General features: G+C 37.0%; 2 protein-coding genes across 5 annotated transcripts in view; one reads left to right on the forward strand and one right to left on the reverse strand.

Moving 5' to 3' along the window:
* The window catches only part of LOC123745023 (dual specificity protein phosphatase CDC14A), a 111,844-nt gene extending 104,373 nt beyond the window's left edge, over positions 1 to 7,471 (reverse strand). For 2 of the 3 annotated variants that reach the window (XM_045725273.2, XM_045725271.2), the window contains exons 1-2: positions 7,080 to 7,465; positions 4,763 to 4,935 (exon numbers count right to left, since the gene is read on the reverse strand). In XM_045725273.2, coding sequence (XP_045581229.1) covers positions 4,763 to 4,935; positions 7,080 to 7,128 — 222 coding nt within the window. In that variant the 5' untranslated portion in view covers positions 7,129 to 7,465. Of the gene's footprint in view, positions 1 to 4,762; positions 4,936 to 7,079 lie in introns of all 3 variants that reach the window. The other variant, XM_045725272.2, reaches the window with a different exon arrangement.
* A 589-nt stretch (positions 7,472 to 8,060) lies between these two features.
* EloB (elongin B) lies at positions 8,061 to 19,016 on the forward strand. Of its 2 annotated transcripts, none has more exons than XM_045725270.2 (4): positions 8,061 to 8,136; positions 11,680 to 11,773; positions 14,123 to 14,270; positions 15,693 to 19,016. In XM_045725270.2, exons 1-4 carry the CDS (start codon positions 8,086 to 8,088, stop codon positions 15,799 to 15,801), a joined length of 402 nt encoding a protein of 133 aa, XP_045581226.1. In that variant the 5' UTR covers positions 8,061 to 8,085; the 3' UTR covers positions 15,802 to 19,016. The 2 variants fall into 2 exon arrangements, with proteins under 2 accessions (XP_045581226.1, XP_069162420.1); XM_069306319.1 differs by lacking the exon at positions 8,061 to 8,136 and adding an exon at positions 8,220 to 8,324.
* The last annotated feature ends 3,344 nt before the right edge of the window (positions 19,017 to 22,360 follow it).

The raw sequence follows: 22,360 nt of genomic DNA on the forward strand, positions 1-22,360 counted from the left end.
AAATCATCTAAGATTTCAGCGAAATCAGCGGACAGCACGCTGGACTTGTGATCCTGTGGTCCCGGGTTCGATCCCAGGCGCCGGCGAGAAACAATGGGCAGAGTTTCTTTCACCCTATGCCCCTGTTACCTAGCAGTAAAATAGGTACCTGGGTGTTAGTCAGCTGTCACGGGCTGCTTCCTGGGGGTGGAGGCCTGGTCGAGAACCGGGCCGCTGGGACACTAAAAAGCCCCGAAATCATCTAAGATAACCTCAAGATAACCCTGCTTTCGTCTTGCTGACACGCCCGTTATTTGTAGGAATAACCTTTGATTTCTCTCCAGCAAAAAACAAATTGGTCAAACTGCAAACCCTTGTTACACTCCAGTTCCCCCGAGACAAAATGCGGCAAACCTTACCCACGAATTATACAGTTGTGGGTTGTAGCTACCGACTGCTATATTAACCCGGATTTTTTTATGGTTTCAGAGGGAGACAATATAAATAAACCTTGGGACTAGCCACACCCAACTTTGCAAGGGGAATGGTTAGGTGTACAGGACAAACAATGGCTGGTGACGTTTGCCAGAATTAAAGAAGAAACAGCATGCCAGCTACACCTAGCCGAGTATTGCAAAAACTAAATTTTCTAAATAAATTTTGTTCTTTTAGAATATACACCATTATTCACTGATCTCAGAAAAATGACAAAATATTCTGCTATTCATACTTTACCCATAGTAGCATAAAACAGCTTATCCTCCCACAGCTTCAAAGGATTTTTAAAGGCAAATGGGTAACTATTATATATTTGTAATATTTCACACCACTAGGCTCCTCCCACCCACACAAGAATGTGAAACATATTTTTTATAGAAGAGACAAACAGATGCATAGTCTTCAAAAAGACAGAGGCAGAATGAGAAACAGAGATGGGTTTGCATGAGACCAAGTAGACTAGGTCAGACAGAGAAATAGGAAGGCAATCATTGAAGTGGTCTCAGTACTGTGCACGCCAGGGGGGCAAGCCTGGGCTATGCAGGATCAAATCCTAGTTGGGTCAAAGAGTTCATTATATATATATATATATATTATATGTATATATATATATATATATATATATATATATATATATATATATATATATATATATACCTGTATATATATATCAGCGGACAGCACGCTGGACTTGTGATCCTGTGGTCCCGGTTTCAGAGGGAGTCATAGCCAATATTGGCTATGATTTTTCTTTTAAACATGTCTCGTTGAATATGACCGCATATTCAGTATTTACTATCTTCTGGTTTAGGGCTTCTATCCCTCTATCCTTTTCAGCTAAGCCCTGATGCTAGGAAAATAGAGGGATAGAAGCCCTAAACCAGAAGATAGTAAATACTGAATATGCGGTCATATTCAACGAGACATGTTTAAAAGAAAACCTGCCACCAGTATACACACACACACACATATATGGTTCCGGGTTCGATCCCCAGTGGAGGTAAAAACAAATAGGCAGAATTTCTTTCACCTTGATGCCCCTGTTCACCTAGCAGTAAATAGGTACCTGGTAGTTAGACAACTGCTACAGGCTGTTTCCTGGGGATGTACAGTACTGTATAACAAAAAGGAGGCCTGACCGAGGACCGGGCATCACAGACGCTAAGCCCTGAAATCATCTCAGGATAAGGCGAGATTAAATGATTGCTACAAGGAAATGTGCATAAACGAACTTCACTGTTGTCACTGCAGAACAATTTATACACACACACCACTCAAGCCATTCAGCATAGTATTGAGTATATTATTTGAACACTTTTGTACCAGGCACCGAGGTGAGCGGCCCGAAGGTCTTCCCATTCATAAATAATCGGCTACTTTCACCCCAGCAAGTACAATGAACTCAAACCATTAACTCGTCCCTTCCCTATCCAAATCTTAATTAATTCTTGACTTTTCTTATTTATATGTATCCTCGTCTCCAGTGTTATAGTTAATATTAATATTCCATACCATTTATGTTTTACTCACTCAGGCACCCCTAACATTATTACCCAGAGTGACAAACTCGTCCTTGTAAACTGCATCAGCAAGGAGAGCCCCTCAGTGGGTACCGTTAGGCTTGTGTGTATGCATAGAATATTATGATTATTATATTGTATCTTCTTAATGGAGGAAATGTGTGCATGTTTGAAGACCCAGGTTTAAATTGATGCAAGGAATACACAACAAATAGTCTACTGCAAATTCTATATATATTTTGTCATTAATAATTTTGCTCGGGCGGGATAATTTTTAAGAGAACATGCATAGATTCAGCAATAAAATTGGTATTTATTACAATTATTATATAATCACTCATAGTAACACTGACACTGCAATAGACCTCTTAACTAGTCCTCATAGTGTGTGTCCATGACACATATTGGGAGAAGATATGTGGGTTAAATATATGATCGATAAGTTTTCCCAGAGCAACACCCTGTGTTATCAGCACTGTTCAGTCTGCAACACTGGCATCAGTTCACAGTACTTACAAATTGTTACAACACAATATATTTATTTGAAGTAACGAGACAAGTGGCCAATAGAGCAGAAAGAGTAGAAGTAGAGAAGTGGAAAGAAAGAAGAGGGGGGGGGGGGGGGAGGATAGAGAAGAAAAGGAGTGTGGACAGAAATGAGTGAGGAAATAAGAGTAGGGAACAAAGGAGAGGAGCAGGAAGAGAGAACATGCATAGGAAAGACATAACAGAAGACAGCCTGTTGAACCATGATTTATCTATTAAAAGAGAAGAAAAACTATATGGTGTATCTACTCTTCAATGCTATCTAGAGAGATTAGGATAACGAATGAGGCCAAACAAAATAAAGTTTACAAAAATTTTCTTTAGCATTTTTTAATGCTGACGCATTAAAAAACTTAAGTACTGTAGTACCATAATATGGTGACAAACAACATTTAAATTGGTAAGGAAAGGTGGAATAATGAACATATATTCCTAATTCTAACAAAAACACTATGACAGCAATCCCTGCTATTACCAGGAAGGACACAACTATATTCTTTACCACTGCTATTGTTTATACTAAACTTGTGCACAGCATGGTACACAACACCATGTGTTGCAAATATTAAAATATACGCAAGGTCAATTTACATGGTTACAAAATACCTATTCTGTCAGATCTTCTACCAGATCTACCAGCATATTAAATTTGCACCTACATCAAAGGAAAATTCACAATATTTTATCGCTTTAAAACTCTATAAGCAAAGTAACCCTGTTGCACATATGCATTTCATATTCTCCCTTATTTTCCCTTTTTAAATTATTCTGCTAATGGGCTTAGATTAGGCATCCTCACAGTTAACATTAATTTAAAAAAAGTTTAAATCTATTGGTGTCTTAATAGTGATTATTGCAAAATAATTACATAAGAATGAAGGTCACTGCAAAAGGCCTATTGGCCCATAGGAGGCAGCTATTTATATCCACCCAATCTCATTCATATATAGACGTATGTAACCTATGCTTGAAACAATCAAGGGATCACACTATACTTCTAATGTAACTTAATAGATAATGGATCTTATCAGTTTCGCTGCCATTCGACAAGCATGTGGTGTACGGTCATCTTTATACATTTTATCAAATTCAGTCTTGATAAATAAGAGGCATTTGTAGTACAACTTTCTCTTGAAGGTTGCTCCAATCCTCTCCCAACAACCATTGTACTACATTTAAAAATAAAATAAAAAAGGAAATTTATATATATATGCGCAACCGAAAGCTCCAAGCTTGTTCGAAGATATATACGTACAGTATATGAATATATGAGAGAGAACCCTTTCATGGCAATTGACCTTCCCCTCTTTTACAGCTTTCTTGGTGTTGTTAATAGCATTGTAGAGCAAGTCACTATTGTGTCACACACCCTCTAGGCTTCATCTTTTCCATTTGCTTTATCCATTTTCATCTTACTGAAGACAGTACAATTGAAGCATGCTTGAGATTTAACTTTGTTTCAAGAATAACTCCATCCTCCTTAAATAACTCCTTATAGTGTCCTCTCTGCATATGCTTCATCCCAAAATTTCATTATTTCTTCAATCAGTTCCAGTACTTTCACCAAAATTGCCAAATGAGTTCTATCTTCCAGGCTCTCTAATGCAAATCTTAATTTTTCCTCCCCTTAACACAGCCAAACTCAATTTCCTTCATTTTTTATAATGCACTTCAAACGACTACCTCAGCTTCCTTGATGGCCTATATGCATTCCATAAATTTATCTACCACATGTTAAGTAGTCAATTTATACTCTTTCTTCAGTACTCCTTTCAATCTGTTGCCAATGAACTGTGCACAACTAGCCCTACAGTAGGCTATTCCCATTACTATTGTTTGCCACAGCATAGGCCAGGTTTCCAATGCTTAATTGGTTGATAAGGTAAGGTAATTATAAGAAATAAGCACTAAGCCATTACGACTATATGGCACTTGAAAGGGAATGTGAGGATTTAGGATAGGACAAAAAGAAAGGAATGGTGCCCAGCCATGCCCAACCACTTGGACAGTCGAGGATTGAATGCCAACCTGCATGAAGCGAGATCATCGCTCTTAACGTCCAGTCAAAGTGGTTGGGTGCTAACTTGGTTGAGCCATTGCCTAAATTTGTGTGTGAACACAGCTTATATGAGAGTGAATGTGTGTTGGGTGAGGAGGTACATAGATCAAGTCATCACGTTAAAGGAGAAGCATAAGTCTACACAAATCAAGTCACTCACCTTCAACTTTTTGTTTAGCTTCTGACAGTAACGATAAAGCATGGCTAAATTGAGGGGTCCAAAGTCAGCATAAAAGTTCTCATATACCAACTCATCGTCAATTGTGAAATAGTGAGTGTTTGCTGTAGATCGTGGTCTGCCAGAAGTTCGTAAGGTTACGAAGTACAGCCGATCTGTTGGGGAAGATATTCACTTGGTGATGTTTGCATAGCTCTCAACTTGCATCTTAAAAATATTAGTTTTAAGTAAACTACCAACACAAACTACCATAGGACTACAGTACAGTATAAAAAAAGGGGGGAACTGATATGTTATCTCAAATAGGAACTAGGCCTATGAAAATTAATACCGACTTCAATTAATGTAAACTACAAGTTTACATTGCATGGCTAGCCTTGGTTTGGCTAATCTATACAAATAATGAGCTCCTTTGGCAAAAATAAATATGGTTGAGCACAATGGCAATTAAGAAAGGTATCCTCAAGCCAGCAAATCTTAAAATGTGAATACAACAGCCTAATACAATACAGGGGGTGCAATGGTTAGTGTATTCTAACCTAGAGTGAAGGGTACATGAAACAGGCTTACAGTGAATAAAAGGATCGTATAAAGCATAGACTGGTTTATATTAATGAGTATGCTAGGCTACATGCTAGTTGGTGGTAAATGGGGGGTAGAAAAACAAGATGAGGGAGGCCCTGTGTAGTGCTGATGGTATAAAGTGTAAGAATAGGGTGTAAACAATGGATACAAGTCGCATCGTGCTAAAGATAATTCATTAACACTTCAAATCTACAAAACCTAATCCAAAATAATCCAAAAGAACCTAATACTGTACAGCCTTGTCTAACACGACGTAGCATTAGCAATTATAAAATAAACTTTGTTGAAAGTATGTGCAAGAATTGATTGTACTCTGTATATACTCTAACTAGGTTAACTGTTGTAGAAGAATAGTCAGCTGCCTGGAAAAAAAACAAATTTAATTTAATTTATGAAGCTAATGGTGCACTCTAAGTGAGGATGAATTAGGCCAAAACTTAGGCATAGGCCATATGGAAGGTTATAGTCTTAAAATTAAATAATTTTAATGAATACTTGAAGCATAGTCCTAACCATTTTCCACATCTGGTTGCATAAGCAACAAAAGTTGGTTATTAATTTATTAAATATGGGGCTCAATATTGGCTATGATTACATTTGTTTCCAGTATATGTAGCATGACAAATATATACCTAAGATAAAAACTTCCAGGCATAATATGAGGTGGCCAAACAAAATAAACAAGTACTGTATCCTCAAATAACTTGTATATTTGGTATTCTGCCCGAAACGCTGCGCGTACTAGTGGCTTTACATGATTGTAAATACTGTACTATGCTATGTATTCTCACAAACCCAATGTACCTTCTTGTATATAAATAAATAAATAAATTAGTGGCTTTATTTCTATGTGTAACTCTTGTCCCTTTAATTCTCTCTTCCTTTTATGTTCTCTGTGTACACATTCTGATGAATACAAATTAGTACTGCATTATTATTATTAATTATATAATTAATGGCACCTAATAATGGCCTACAGCTTTATGTTATCTTTCTTTGCTTATGAAAAATCCATCTTAATGTTCACCGGGTTCCCTAGATATAGCCACTAAACATGGGGATGGCCAATGCAACCATGACTATTTCCTAGTTAAGCAATTATCAAAAAGTACTAATCAAAGTCAGTACAGTATTGCCATAAAACACTGTATAGCATAATCAGATGGCAACCAAAGATGAATAGTAAAATTCTCTCCTTCCCCAGTGGGAAAGCCTTCCTTCCCACTGGGAAGTGGCCTTCCATAAGCTTATTAGAAATGTATCTTAATGGTGTGGAGAGGGCACCCCTGACCTCTAATGGTGTGGAGAGGGCACCCCTGACCTCCCATGGTGTACAGGACCCCATGACCTCCCATGGTGTACAGGACCCCATGACCTCCCATGGTGTAGTAAGGACCCCCATGACCTCTCATGGTGTAGAGAGGACCCCCATGACCTCACATGGTGTAGTAAGGACCCCCATGACCTCTCATGGTGTAGAGGACCCCCTGACCTCACATGGTGTAGTAAAGACCCCCATGACCTCACATGGTGTAGTGAGGACCCCCTGACCTCACATGGTGTAGTGAGGACCCCCTGACCTCACATGGTGTAGTGAGGACCCCCATGACCTCTCATGGTGTAGTAAGGACTCCCTGACCTCCCATGGTGTAGAGAACAACCCTGCCCTCCCACGGTCTAAGGGCTCGCCCCAGACACAACATCACTTGCTTACCTTTAATGTACTCTGCAGCACACACCAGCACTTCACTCGTGTCCTCCATGGTTCCTCCACCACCACTCCCTCCCGCTCACCACCACTACAGGTAATGGCACTCGCTATTATCTCTCACCACACCATCAACCAGCAAAAATTTAAATCACAAGAACGCGCGCGACGACACACCTCCCCGTCTGGAGTCTGGCATATGGTATTTCACAGTCGTATTGTCGCCTTTCCGGGTCTTAACCATGCCTTCTCGCACCACTGACTCACTACCGTATTACTGATCCACTACCTTCCGACACGCAAAGGTAAATTAACTAAAAACTTAGCCAACATTCACTCAAAATGCTGGAGAGCTTTACAAACACACTCCTGCTTCACTCTGAGGCCATGTTTGTTTTAAATGCTTTTAAAATCCCTGAGCCAATCACAGGCTCCGTGAATTGCCAGTAACTCACATACCTTTAAATATTCTTCTTTATTCCTCTAAAACATAAAAATGTTGAATTAAAATAACCACAAAAATTTCTGTATTGTAACGAAATATTGTTGGTATATGGTGTATATATGTATTAATGTTTTTTATTTGAACATCAGGATATGAAAAGATATAAGTTGTGGTGATAGTGGCAGCTAAGCTGAGCAACGATCCTGGTGATGCTGCGCAGCATCGCTCCGCTTCCATCCCCCACAAACTCTCTAATATTCCCGTTCTTTCTATTATATCCACATATATCACAAACAATATTTTATTAAAGTTAAACTAGTGATAGATCTATAATTTATCTTGTATTAATATGTTATAGGCTCATATTTAAGTTTTTGTTTTTTGACCATCAATATAAACAAATCTTATATATTGTAAAGAGAGACGGATTTTACGTAGATTTCTTGTCATAAATACAAAATAAATCGTAAAAACATATTAAATCTTATAGTTATAGGTATATTGCATATTAATTAAATTATTAAAATACACATGTTGATTGTTCACGAGAACCATCGTACAGGCTTTATGTCTGTTGTTGTCTTGTTTGATATTTACCTCCGTATATCAAAAGTCATGGTAAGTTGCTCTCCCTTTCCTTCTCCGTAAAAGAGATTTCATTCGTAAATTTTTGGCAGAGACTTATTTTACATAACTAGCTGGAAGTCTTGGGTTGTATGGGGTTTTCTGTTCATGGCTGCGGCGACTCTGCACATTTGGGCTTATTAAATGCCGGCGTGGAAAATCGGTTTATTTATACCTATAAGGTGTCTAGAACGTAATTCTTCGTTATTTCCTACAAATTTAAGCTTGGTATTTTATGTACATAAGGGGAAATCTGATGAAGGCGTGGCGCTAAGGATTTGTTAGTCTATCATAACGGGTGGGTTACTGCATCCTATGCCAGGTGGTGGCCCTCGGGGTCTTCCCGGCCCCATGCCAGGTGGTGGCCCTCGGGGTCTTCCCAGCCCCATGCCAGGTGGTGGCCCTCGGGGTCTTCCCGGCCCCATGCCAGGTGGTGGCCCTCGGGGTCTTCCCGGCCCCATGCCAGGTGGTGGCCCTCGGGGTCTTCCCGGCCCCATGCCAGGTGGTGGCCCTCGGGGTCTTCCCGGCCCCATGCCAGGTGGTGGCCCTCGGGGTCTTCCCGGCCCCATGCCAGGTGGTGGCCCTCGGGGTCTTCCCGGCCCCATGCCAGGTGGTGGCCCTCGGGGTCTTCCCGGCCCCATGCCAGGTGGTGGCCCTCGGGGTCTTCCCGGCCCCATGCCAGGTGGTGGCCCTCGGGGTCTTCCCGGCCCCATGCCAGGTGGTGGCCCTCGGGGTCTTCCCGGCCCCATGCCAGGTGGTGGCCCTCGGGGTCTTCCCGGCCCCATGCCAGGTGGTGGCCCTCGGGGCCTTCCCGGCCCCATGCCAGGTGGTGGCCCTCGGGGTCTTCCCGGCCCCATGCCAGGTGGTGGCCCTCGGGGCCTTCCCGGCCCCATGCCAGGTGGTGGCCCCTGGGATCTTCCTGGCTCCATGCCAGGTGATGACCCTTGTGTCATGCTGGCCCCATGCCAGGTGGCAACTCAAGTTGACCTGGCCCCCCTGCCAGGTGGTGACTTGGGTCGTCCTGGTCCCCCTGCCAGGTGGCGACTTGGGTCGTCCTGGTCCCCCTGCCAGGAGGCGACTCGGGTCATCCTGGCCCCTCCCCTTGCCAGGTGGTCACATCTCGACACCCAGGCCGGGTGGCTACTCTGGTAACCCCTTATATGTATATTTGTACATCAGAGAGAAGCCTACAAAACCTAATGAAATGAGAGCAATCTAGGATTGGTAAAAATAGCTATTCACAACACAACACAAGCTAGCAGAGGGCATGATGCTATGTGGGTTAAGAGGCTTGGAAAAGAGACTTCTTCGGAAGTTAATACAAAATTCAACACATAAATCACAAGTTAGTACCAGATGGGGTAAAAATCTTGCTCTTGACAACAGTGGAGACACTAGAATAAGAAGAGTTTGTGTGAGATGCAGAATTCACAGTAATGAATCGGAAATATGTATCATTAGAAAGTGTAATCACTTGCCAATATTTTAATGAAGGTGAAGGAAGGACCCAATACATGTTTAACTGTATAAATTTAAACCATTTTTTTATTAATGAAATCTATATCCTTTATCAGAGTGCCATTAAACAATGTTTTGAACAATGATTCTAGGTGCATGCGTAATGTCCGACAACTCCTTGCGTGGCCTACATCTTCAAACGTCTTTATGATCCAATTAAATGCAAAATTGTTCTTAATGAAGCTAAATGAACTAATGTCATTATTTCATGTAAGCACAGCCCTTGTTCAGAATGGGGATAATGTTCCCACAATACCCGGGCAACAGTTCACCGAAATCAGAACATATGATCATTCATCAGACGTTCCAACATACTTTGGAATATCCCTGGGGGAGCATAATCATGACGACGTCTAATGGTGGATGTTGAGTGAAGTGCTCGGCCAATCATATAAATACATGCACCTAGAAACTTTGTTCAGAACATTGTTTAACAACACCTTGATAAAGGATGGTTTTGGTTTCATCCAAAAAATTGGTTTAACCCCTGCACTGCGCACCTGTTTGTGGCAAAAACTTCATAGTGCAATTGTTAGACATATTTTTGTTGTTTTTATAAATGTTCGGGTAAAGTTAATGTCAAAATGTTTCTAAACTCAACTATTTTAAATTCAAAACACAAAGACTGATGAAAACATTAAAATTATAATTAAAATTAAATTATTTTAATTAAAAATAACTTTTTTAATTAATTATTAATGGTATAGTAATAATGGTACAAATTTCTCTTCATTTTAGAGAATTTTTTTTTTAATAAAGGTTCTTTTGTACAGTTGTTAGTGACTCCCAAAAAATCAAAAGCTGCTCTTTGAATGTCTGCTTCCAATGTGGTTAAAATGTTCTTAAAACGCCACATATGCCATGTAGTTTGATATGGTGTTAGGTAGTATCTTTTAAGAATGATTTAGCTACATTGTTTATACACCTAATGCATATCCAGTAGTGTAATATTTTGAGGTTATCTTGAAATGATTTTGGGCCTAGCATCTCCGCAGCCCAGTCCTCGACTAGTCCTTCTTTTTGTTACACATCTCCAGGAAGCAGCCCGTAGCAGCTGTCTAACTCCCAGGTACCTATTTACCGCTAGATGAACAGAGGCAGCAGGGTGGAAGAAACTGCCAATTTGCTTCTGCCTCCATGGGGGATCGAACCCGGAGCCTTAGGAATATGAATCCTGATCGCTGTCCACTCGGCCATCAGGCCCCCACTAATTACCAATAATACTAATTATCTAATTATAGTTACAGAGAAACAACTGTGCTTGTCATATCTTGCCTTCTTAATTTTAGGTAATTTATAGACTAAAAACTAGCAGTAGTTTTCTCACAAATTTCTCCTAAAGTTTGGTCCATCCACCAAATACTTTATAACTGAAGAAATATTTTCAATATTCTTTATATATCTGTGTTTCTTGATCTTGTACTTATGTTTTCTCATTCTATTTGGGGGAAACATTAAGATGTCTACTTCATTAACTTTCTCCAGCTCTGTCCTTATTTTATGTAGTAATCTTGTCTCCTCACCTCATTTTCTTCAGTCTTTTGGTTTACGAGGCTTTAGGAAATTTAATCTCTTATAAGTCAACTGTCAAATTTTAGGATTCATTTTGTTGCATGACTTTGAACTCTTTCTAATTTACCTAGATGCTCTTTTAGTGTATTTGTGTGTATGTGCATTGTATATACAGTAGTTGATTACTATACTGTAGGTGTAGATACAGTGAGAGAGCTAAGCTCATGTTGAACTTTCTTCCTTATATCTAATCATATATAAGTTTAGAAGCTTTGAATAGTACACATTAGCCTATCACTGTTTTATTTTATTTATTTATTTGTTACATCTGTTGACCATTTTTGTATGCATGCATGTATATTTTTGCTGTACTGAATTTGTTTTTGAGGTTACTGGTTATGAAATGAATTTGCTGATTTATTTTATTTTAAAATCTTTAATTTTAGGAATTAATGGCTACTGAAAAATGAACACGGATTTTTTTTTTTATCAATTTTGTTGATGCAGGATGTGTTTTTGATGGTGCGGAGGAAGAAGACCACAATCTTCACAGATGCCAAGGAGACGACGACAGTAAGGGAATTGAAGAAAATAATTCAAGGTAAGCAGTTCAGTAATCAAAAGACATGAGTTGGCTGATATGTTTTAGCAGCGAAGGAAGTATATGTATTTAATAATATATTATATTATTGTCAAGCAGCTTTTTCTTATGTCTTTAACAGAAGAAACTCTCCAGCAGGTTTGTTGGCCCATGCAAAACATGTCTTGTTTTTATCCAACCATTAAATGGCCATCTCAATTTTTCAAGATGTTCATTTTTATGAGGCTATATGGCCAAATTTTTTCATCCATCCCTAACATTTACCAAAACAATATGTGACCATATTCTTTCTAAAAAATATACCTGTTAAATTTGAACCCATTGTTTCAAGTTAAAACAATTTTTATATTTTTAACATTCTTATTTTTATCCCCCTTCTTTATGCCTTTCATTAATTGTTATGTTTAAATAATATTACAACTTGCATTGTGCCTCATAAATGTACTACCTTAAATATATACAGTATCTTGATAATTTTAGTAAAACTGTGTGCTCATTCAGAAATTTGGCTCATGCCTTCAGCGTGTTTCTCTCCAGGTAGGGTAGTATAGCCATTCATGGGCCACCTGCTGAAAAAACAAATTTTTTTTTACCTATGTGTAGTTAGTGAGCGGTATGCTTGTGGTTTCATATGACAGTCGTCCCAGTACTCTTCCTCATATGACACTTTGCAACTGCTGATGGTTTTGGCCTACACCACCTTCTCACTTGTTCCAACTGTCTAATGTTTAATGTTGATGATTACTGTACTTTAATAAGCTGTTTTGAGTCATCTTACAATACCATCAATTGTCTTTCTCCTTGTCTTGTAACTTGTCTTGCAACTTGTCTTGCAACTCTGAAGCCAACTCACTGGGATAGCTCCTCACCCCTACTGGATCACGAGCCATAGGATTCCTGTATGGCTTACCAGGGACCAGAGCCAGAACCTGGCCTCCTCAAAGGCACAGGGATACAGGATGCAGAGAATTGTTATGATCACCAAGAAAATAACCAGAAAGGAAGGGAAGCAATATAGATAAAGGTTCAAAGAAAGCAAAGCACTAAAACAGTGAAGCAAATCCACAAACGCTTCACTCAGAAACTAGGATATAGCTGGCCACCAACTGGTGTCAATACCAATGGGAGCTCCTGGCTTCCATTCCCTAAGTGCTTGTTTTGACATTGCCCCTACTCTGACAGTGTACAATATGTGCACACTGACACTTCTCTAATGAATTTAGGAGTTCACCTCTGAGAGGCCGTACTATTGTGTCGAGTGCCTAGCCATGTGTAGTGCCTGGGTCTTTGACTTCCCTGCATGGCCCCGTGGTTGTGGTCATTTGGAGTTTATTGTTATGGGGTGCACTGAGATGCACATACTCATCTCTATAGCATGCCACTTACCCCCTTCATGGCTGTGTTTTTCTATTTGTTGCATTCTGTCTCATTTCTCCTGGTGAGCATCTTCAATGGCTGGGGGTGTCCTGCGTGGTCCTTAACTTCATGCCCTGGCAACTCTCCCACAGGTCTTTGGTGTGGCTCATTATCGTTAAACCTGCTGAGCCTGCACTTACTACTTTGGATTTTGAATGTTTCCATTGGTTTTACTGTTCCTGTTGGGTAGGTATTACATGCTACCTCAAGGCATACAACATTTGGGTTCATTGGTCCGCTAATTTGGTTCAAGCTAACATCATTTGGTTTTTGTTTACTTTTGTAGTAACGAGGCTCCAAAGGCATCCAGCACTTAGGTTCATTTCTTCAGTTGTGTATACAGCTTGATGCTTGTGTGGCTGCTCTGGAGATGGCCTGTTTTCATCTTGTGGTTTTGGGGATGGAGCGGGTGGAAATGTTGCTCACAATTTGTGAACCAGTTCACATCAGCTGAAGCTGATGTGAACCCCGTGTAGCCATGGGACATATAAATCTTGTGCCGTACGTTAAAATGTATATATACAATTTGCGCCCTTTAAGGGTTAAGCCCCCTTGTATTTCTCCTGAATTCTGTTACTGGTTTTCCTCATCTTTTGGGTTGATATCTCTTGCCTCTTTGAGCAAACCAGATTCTGGGTCTGGTTGGCAGTAGTCCCGAGTTCCATAGAGGCATGGTGCAACCCGAAAGTTTTGCACTTAATCTCTGGAGCTACTGAGGGGCCAACCAGAAAGAGGTGCTTCATTACATTCAATGTTTGATTTTTATTCATTTGGTTTCTTTAGATGCAATAGCCACTAATTATTTTAACGTCATGAAATACAAAAACAAATTACTCTCGAGTTCCTGTGAGGTAAGTAGAAATACTGTATATCTGTCAATTATGCCAAGAAATATATATTTTTGTTAATATCTTTATATATAATCACTTTCAGGCATAACAAAAGTTGAACCAGAAAACCAGCAGCTCATGAATGAGCGAGGTACAGAAGTGTTTGATGACGATAAGCAGCTGAGTGACTATAACCTGTCTGCCCAAACAGCTCGAGCACAGAGTCCTGCTACTGTTGCACTTGTGTTTAGGTAAGATTACTGCTTAATGAATCATAATTTTATTGGTAATAAGTTGTAATGAAGTATACCAGGTCAGCCAATCATCCTTTGAACATAAAAATAAAGGTACTACAGAGGGCCTATTGGGCCATATGAGGCAGCTATGAGGCAGTTTCCTCATAGTCCAATAGGTCTATTTGAGGTAGCTCCTATACATATCAATATAAATAGCAGCAGCCTCATATGGGCCTATTCATATGTATATCACTCATATTGTACACATGATTGCTTGTCTAGATATCCAAGGTAAATAAACTGAGAATGTGTGACTAGGGGCAGCGTGATCAATGTGAATACAGCACATACTTTGTGCAAGATGTACAGTGCTAGGCTGACCTTGGATCGTGATCGTCACTCACCAGGCCTGCTTTTAGTGGGTTCCAAATTGTGCATAAATATGTAATGCCATATATACTGTAACATACCATAATCTTGGTATATATACTGTAACATGTGTATACAGCATAATAATAGCAAAAACAGTTTTATTGTACACAGAATATAATATGCTCATTTTTGTGACATGAATGTTTGTGTGTATTGATGTTCTGCAGAAGTGACTACAGATATTTCTCAAATTTCATACTATTGCATAATGTAACTGCAAAAAACAGTGGAAAAAACTAATCAGCGACACTGAAATAAATCCATATAAATATATTCATGGCAACTCCTGCCACCCACCTGGCCCAGGCAACCTCTACAGGTTATCTCGTCCATCAGTGAGTGTGAATGAGTGATATCTTGATTTTCTCCAAAGTAAACTACATACTTATTTTATTTTTTAATTTCCCATGATAAGGGAATGTATTTTAACAATACTGAATTAGAATTTATTTATTTTTTATTTCTTTCACACCACAGAATTGTCACATGAAAGAGTGCGGGGATTAAAGTGAATAGCATAGCTGCTACATGTATTCAGATCGTGTGAAATTAAACTTTTTGTGATGAAACTGACGTGGGAAGCATGGACAGTACTGTAATCATATGGTGTCTGACAGACAAAGAGCGAGTCAGGCTTGGTTGTCATGTCATAATTAATACCCTATGATGAAAAGTTTAAAGCATAGGTGGACAGTGGAAATATACCCATAGATGCACATTACTGTACAATACTTGTTTATACAATATTTCTATAATTCACTTTCCATTGCATAATTTAATATATTTATTAGGTTGTCATAAGTACACTAGACTTGTAGCTAGAAGCCATTACCTTGAGATATTCCTTGACTTCATTTTGCCTGTGCACCCAGCATTGATTGGTGGATCTACTTGTGTGTGTTAAGGGATTATGAAGAGACAATTATGATTTTTACAAATTAATTTATATATGCAGTATCATAAATATATAAATATACAGCATATATAATAAATGTCTTCTTTCAGGCAGGATAATGGGGAGTTTGAGTCGCTAGATATCACCTCGCTTTCATCGCCTCCTGAACTGCCTGAAGTGATGAAGCCCCAGGAACCCCAGGCTCATGAACTCAACTGAGGCTTCTTGTACCACCATCAAGGATTTTATCACGTTCTCTCTCTCGTGCTAGTTTCCAAGTGTAAGGAACAAAAGCTGTTTAGTTTGAGATGTAAATTTAGTAAACCGACATAAAATTTTTAAGTTTTTTGTTTTTAATTGTTGGTTTCCCTTCATGTGCTTTATTGCAAGATTTTGTATCCAGTACCTCAGTGTCAGTCTGCAGGGAGGTGTAGCCTAATGTTTGATATGCAAAGTTTTTCTTTAATGTTTATTTTTTAATATAGCATCAAAAACTATCTCCCATACAGGCAAGGGATTTTTTTTCTTCTCTCGTATGAGTGAATAATGCGTTTCTTACATCAGTGCAGGTACTTCATAATTTATTCTCCTGTATGGGCTAGAAGTTTACAGTTCTCATTAGTATACTGTATGTCATATTTACAATCCATGAAAGCCACTTATTGTACAGTTAATCCTGGCTATTTGGGAAGATCGAGCAGTGAAAACTCTGGGTTTATAGTATTTTTATTACTAGTGTACTACTAGTGTAAGTAGTTCTTCATTGAACATACTGAGCTACAGTCGGTGTAATATTTCTATTTTTGTCATGTTGAAGTATTTATCACGGAAAATGTAACTGTATATGTTGTGATATTTTATTCCCGTTTGAGTAAATAATACATTAAGCTATTTCAGTGTGTATGTAAAATTGCTGTCCTCAAAATCTGCAATTTTACTTGAACAAATCGTGCAGCTAGGCAAGGGAAGATTTAAGTTTTGCAGGTGTATTGATAGCCAAGTGTGTTACAAACTGTTTAAATAAGTTTTTCATATCCAGCGCATTCACACAATACTATTCTAAACAAGGATTTAGTTTGACCTGGAATTTGGCATTATAAGACCATCTGTATATTCCATGTGAAGTATAATTAATAAACTACTCGCAGGATTGGTATGGGGTAATGCTAATCTCATTTGACACATTCTGCTTAACTTTTATATGTTAATCGGCTACAAATATATAACACATTTGTTTTGAAGTCCCAGGAAGCATTAGACATGCAGTACTGTATTTATATTGCAGTACATAGTACTGTATATACGGTATAGTACACTTCAAATATTTCTACTTCAAAAAAATGCCTCTTGCATGTTAAGCAACTGCTGTATTGTACTTTATTATACAGTACAATCAAATACTGTTTTTGGAAGCCGTGGTAAATATTTTACAAAATTGGATATCTAATGAAACCAAATAATCAGTGGTATGAAAGTTTTCTTTACTGCAAATGTTTTCTGATAGACTTCCATGTGGTTTACCATTTAACATTAAAATATTTGATAGTGAATGGAATGATATTTGAAATTTAAGATGTTCCTTGTTAGGTACCCACTGTTGATTATCCCAATTATAAAGTGTTAACTGTACAATTGAATTTTTTTTTTACAAATTTGAAATTTATTGATATCTACAAACAATCCACATTAATTTTTGTTTATTGTATTACTGTAATAATATTTAGTGTCATAGAACAAAATGAAAGGTATTTTCATATAAAACTGAGCAATGTTTCAGCAACTGATAACTACTGAAGATCACTGAAAATGCAACAGTAGCATAAATGTCATGGGAGAAGTTGAAATCTGGTAGAATATTAGAGTTTATTAGCAGAAACTCCGGTCAGTATCATAATTTACAGGTTTAAGCAAAGTAAACCCTCGCTGATCTTACTGTTCCTTTTCTATCCTGCCACTTCCTCTTAATCTTGGAGTTTGCTATAAAGTTTTATGTCTTTGTTACAGGATATTTGAAAGATTTTACTGTTGATCTGAAAATTAATTTCCCATTTCTAAGATGGATTAGGTTGGGAATGTTAGAGAAGGATTGGAAAGTTTTTGCAAGGTGATTTGTTTCAAATCTATAAATATGAATCTGTTCTGGTTAGTTTCAACTTTTGATATTTTATATGGGAATCTCCCAGATTGCTACTGCCTCCATGGTATATACATATTAATTATCTTCATCACTACAACAATTTTTACCCTACTTTAGGAATGTAATGCAGTATTGTACGGGGTGATGTGTCGATATATATATTTATATACATATATAATATATATAATTTATATTATATATATATATAATATATCTATCTATCTTATGCTCCGAACAAGATATCTACTTTGACTCTGGAAAATGATATTCACAGTACGTACATCAATATCAAAATAATAATAGTTAATGTTTATAGCTATATTTTTGGTTTAGATTCTGTGATTTTGATCACTGTTCTTCAGGGTCTTGGTATTGAAAATTCAGTGATTTACAAATAATTTGTATTACCAAGATTAGAGGTAAGTTGAAAGGAAATATTGTAAAATACTAAGAAGTTTTGTTATCCAAGTCATGAATGTTAGGGGATATTTTGTTAGTTTTCATATACAGTACTGTACATAAAGTACATACAATTGTCTCCAACTAAAAAAAAAAAAAACAGCTAATATTCCAAAAAACTAGCACAAGAACTTTGGCAGATAGAGAAAAAAATATGTATCTTCGCAACATTGGTAGTTTTTATCCAATTCACTCCACTCAAAGTCAAGCCATGTCTACTACTACAAAAGCTTAGGCAATCTAATAACCATGTAACAAAATAATAAATGTTACTAAAGTTCCCATTTATGAAAATGGGTCCATGGCGCACACTCGTGAGAGTTCCAGGTATAATCACACCTGTATTACAAACTAAATATTAGTTTCATGGTCATGTGAATGTCTTGTAACAGATTTTAGTCTTGCATTAAGACTACATTTCAGCTTCCTCTGTAAACAGTTCATGATATATATTTGCCACATTGTACAACTAGCTTTATTTACTAAGATTTCCTCGTGAATCTTGCATGAAGCCCTTTTTTTTTTTTTTTTTTTTTTTTACAGCAATGCATTGAAATAACCAATGCTATTGTACTTTGATATCTTTGAGTAACATCAGTTTTCGATATCATTACAAAACTTCAGTACTGTAGGTCAAGTGCACGTACAGCTCAGCCATTGCATCAATGACTGAAGTTTTTCTTCACAGTTTGCTGAAAAGGATTACTGAAGATTGAAATATAATATTTATTTACATTTGCTGTTTAATCATTGAAAGCTTAAGTGCACCTTTGGAAAATCACTGACCCATTAAAAATGTAATGCTTCATTTCTAATAAAGAATAATAATGCATAATTACCCAGAATTTTCTTAAATTAAAACATTGAATGAAATTTCACATGTTAGTCTATTTTTCAAAATTGTCCATGTTATATTATCCTCATAAAGTATTCCAAGTTTGTGCTGGTCCTTGGCTACATGCATCGTCAATGGGCGTTGTCCTGTGTTTTAGTGTGTATTAATTTTACATTAAATAAGATAGTATCATGGACAGTAGTTTAGTAATGCTTTAATATTAATGTGGTAAATGATACAGAAGCTTTGCTTGATTGGTCACCACAATTCATTTCTTTTATCATCAGTTTGTCACTGTTTGGGAAATTATCTTGGATGGTATCGGGTATGTTTAGAGGAACATATTGTTAGCTATTGAAATTAGTAGATTATAAGCCTATGTGGGATTTGAATAACACCTGACTGGGCTGAAACAATTTTCTCATGTGGTCTTACTAGATGATCATAATCATGTTAGTGAATGATTAACAGTTATTGCATCTTGAGATAACATTTTTAGAATTTACGCATACTTACATCTATTACATACACATACAGATCCGATAACTTTTCTTCCTAATTGTGTTATAATATTTTTTAAACTACAAATGAAAGGTAGGTATTTCAGTTGTTCTAAAACAATACAAAGTTTGCATTGCTCCAGAAATTGATTTTAAAATTTTTATTCAATTTGATTCAAACAAACTGAATATGGAAAGTTCTGGCAAACTCTTATGCTCCGAACAAGATATCTACTTTGACTCTGGAAAATGAAATTCACAGTATGTATATCAATATCAAAATAACAATACTAGTAGTTAATGTTTATAGCTATATTTTTTGTTTAGATTCTGTGATTTTGTTCACTGTTCTTCAGGGTCTTGGTATTGAAAGTTCAGTGATTTACAAATAATTTGTATTACCAAGATTAGAGGTAAGTTGAAAGGAAATACTGTAAAATACTAAGAATTTTTGTTATCCAAGTCATTAATGTGAGGGATATTTTGTTAGTTTTCATATACAGTACTGTACATAAAGTACATATAATTGTCTCTTCAAATAAAAAAAAAAATGGCTAATACTGTATTCCAAAAACTAGCACGAGAACTTTGGCAGATAGAGAAAAAAAATTTGTCTATCTAATTCACTCCACTCAAAGCCAAGCCATGTCATAGGCAATCTAATAACGATGTAATAAAATAAATGTTACTAAAGTTCCCATAGATGAAAATTGGCCATGGCACACTTGTGAGTTTTTTGGTTCAATTTTCATGGCATGACCGAAGCATTTGGACACAATTTCCTGTTGCCTCTGTTCACCCAGCAGTAAATAGGTACCTGCAAGTTAGACAACTCGAGTGAGTTACATTTTAAGAAAAGTCAGTTGTTTACCTATGGGGACCTCAATAAGCTAAACAGCTTTCTTGTTTCTGACTATGGGAACCAAACTATTTTTTCTGGTGTAAACCAACAAAAATGTGTTAGTTAAAGAAACGCCAAAAATTTATTTATAAGATATCTTGTAATTATTCAAAGGTCATTGGGCTTGCTTTTTGAACTTTTTAAAAAGAGCCATAAATCGATTAAAGGAGCAGCCACAATAAAATAAATCGTGACCAAAATGCAATAATTATTATGGTACTGTATATTCCAGTAATCAATATCAAATAATTACAGTACATTAATATTATAGCATACTACAATATTATACTACACATTAGTATACTACAATATACTGCATTATACACATTAATATACCATACTACATTATACTACACATTAGTGTCAAATGATTACAGAATATAGCAAAAAGAATTGTCTCGAGAACCTGCATGAAGTATGTGACTAGATAATGAAATTTTATTGTTGTAAATTAATAACTTCTGAAGTTTATAAAAATGTGTAAAACTTTAACCTTTTTATGTTGGAACATGAAGCCCCTCATGGATTAAACCACATTCTCCTCTGTTATTGTACAATATTTTGTTGTATTTTTTAAATTGTTGTTTATATCTGAGTAGGAAACCCCAAAAGTATATGCCAAACATCCATTTCAGTTATTGTTACTAGTTTTAAACACGCCACTGACATCAGGTATTGCAGTTTTAACAATACATTTATTATATTTGTGATAAAAGCTTTGTCTGCATGCAGTGTGCCATAATCCAATATCAAGCTGAGTGGTCCACACAAGTCTTCACAAATCTAAATATTTATCTTTTTACACCTTGAGTTTGACTTCATCTTAGGATCTCTGTGCCTCTTCTCTTTGCCTTGTTCATGTACATTTGTGTCATGTACCTTCTGTATCCTTCCTTAGTTTCATTTCTCTTGAAGGTCAACCTACTCTTTTTTGAAACATTAACAATGTACCCCTTCATTGTATAAGTCTTAAGTTCATCCCTGCCACATGTAGGTCATGCTGGTTGCTATACAGTATTTCTTTACATAACTCATCACACCTATGAACCACTTTTGACATCTCATAACTTTCATTAAAAGCACTAGTAAGCTGCCTGTCTTTCAATATTCAATAAAGCTATTGGTATGTGGTTGCTCAAATGTTAACAAGGTATTTGAGACTGACAAATTATCAGCTGCTTCCTAACAAATGAGAATTTACTATCCTTGTGTCCTCACTATAATTGTTCTGTTTATTGGAAGCAAACATACATACATACATGTGTATGTATGTACGTATATATAAAAATTAATCTTTCACCTGTATGAATGTATGTGTATCTGTTACTGTTGTTAGATTCCCATTAGGTGTTGGACTTTTAGTTAGTACAGGTATTTATTCCATTGGCAGGACATTCATATAGCATCCTATTGTTCTTGTATTGTAAAATTACTCTATAGTTTTGTCATTTGTTTGCTAATACACCCTTTGGTGCCACATTTGCATGTATATATTTCCTTACACCATTATCCCTCCTCCTCCTCCTGGACCTCTGTGACTGATCACTTCCTTTACAATATAAGACAAACTATAAATGAACATAGAAATGATGTTTACAATTTTTATCCCAGCTTCTTTGTTACTATGGTGCTTTCTAGATGTCCTCAGTTTTCTTTATGAACCTTTCTCCACATTTGACTTCCATTTCCCACCCATGTATATCTTGTACACATTCCACAATCCATTATTCTTACTTTTTACTTCTATCAAATGTAAAAGTTCTCTACACAATTTTCCAGCACATTCAGTTACTATTTATCTGGTAAAAATTTGTATCTGCACAACCATGATGATCTACATAAGCACCCAACTTCTCACTCTTGTCTTGTGTAACAATTTCTACATTGCTATCCTGTCATAAAATCCTTGAATTATATTTTGAAATTTAAAGAAAATAATTTTCAGT

The sequence above is a fragment of the Procambarus clarkii genome, chromosome 57 (assembly GCF_040958095.1).
Source record: "Procambarus clarkii isolate CNS0578487 chromosome 57, FALCON_Pclarkii_2.0, whole genome shotgun sequence".
In the NCBI taxonomy this organism is placed as follows: domain Eukaryota; kingdom Metazoa; phylum Arthropoda; class Malacostraca; order Decapoda; family Cambaridae; genus Procambarus; species Procambarus clarkii.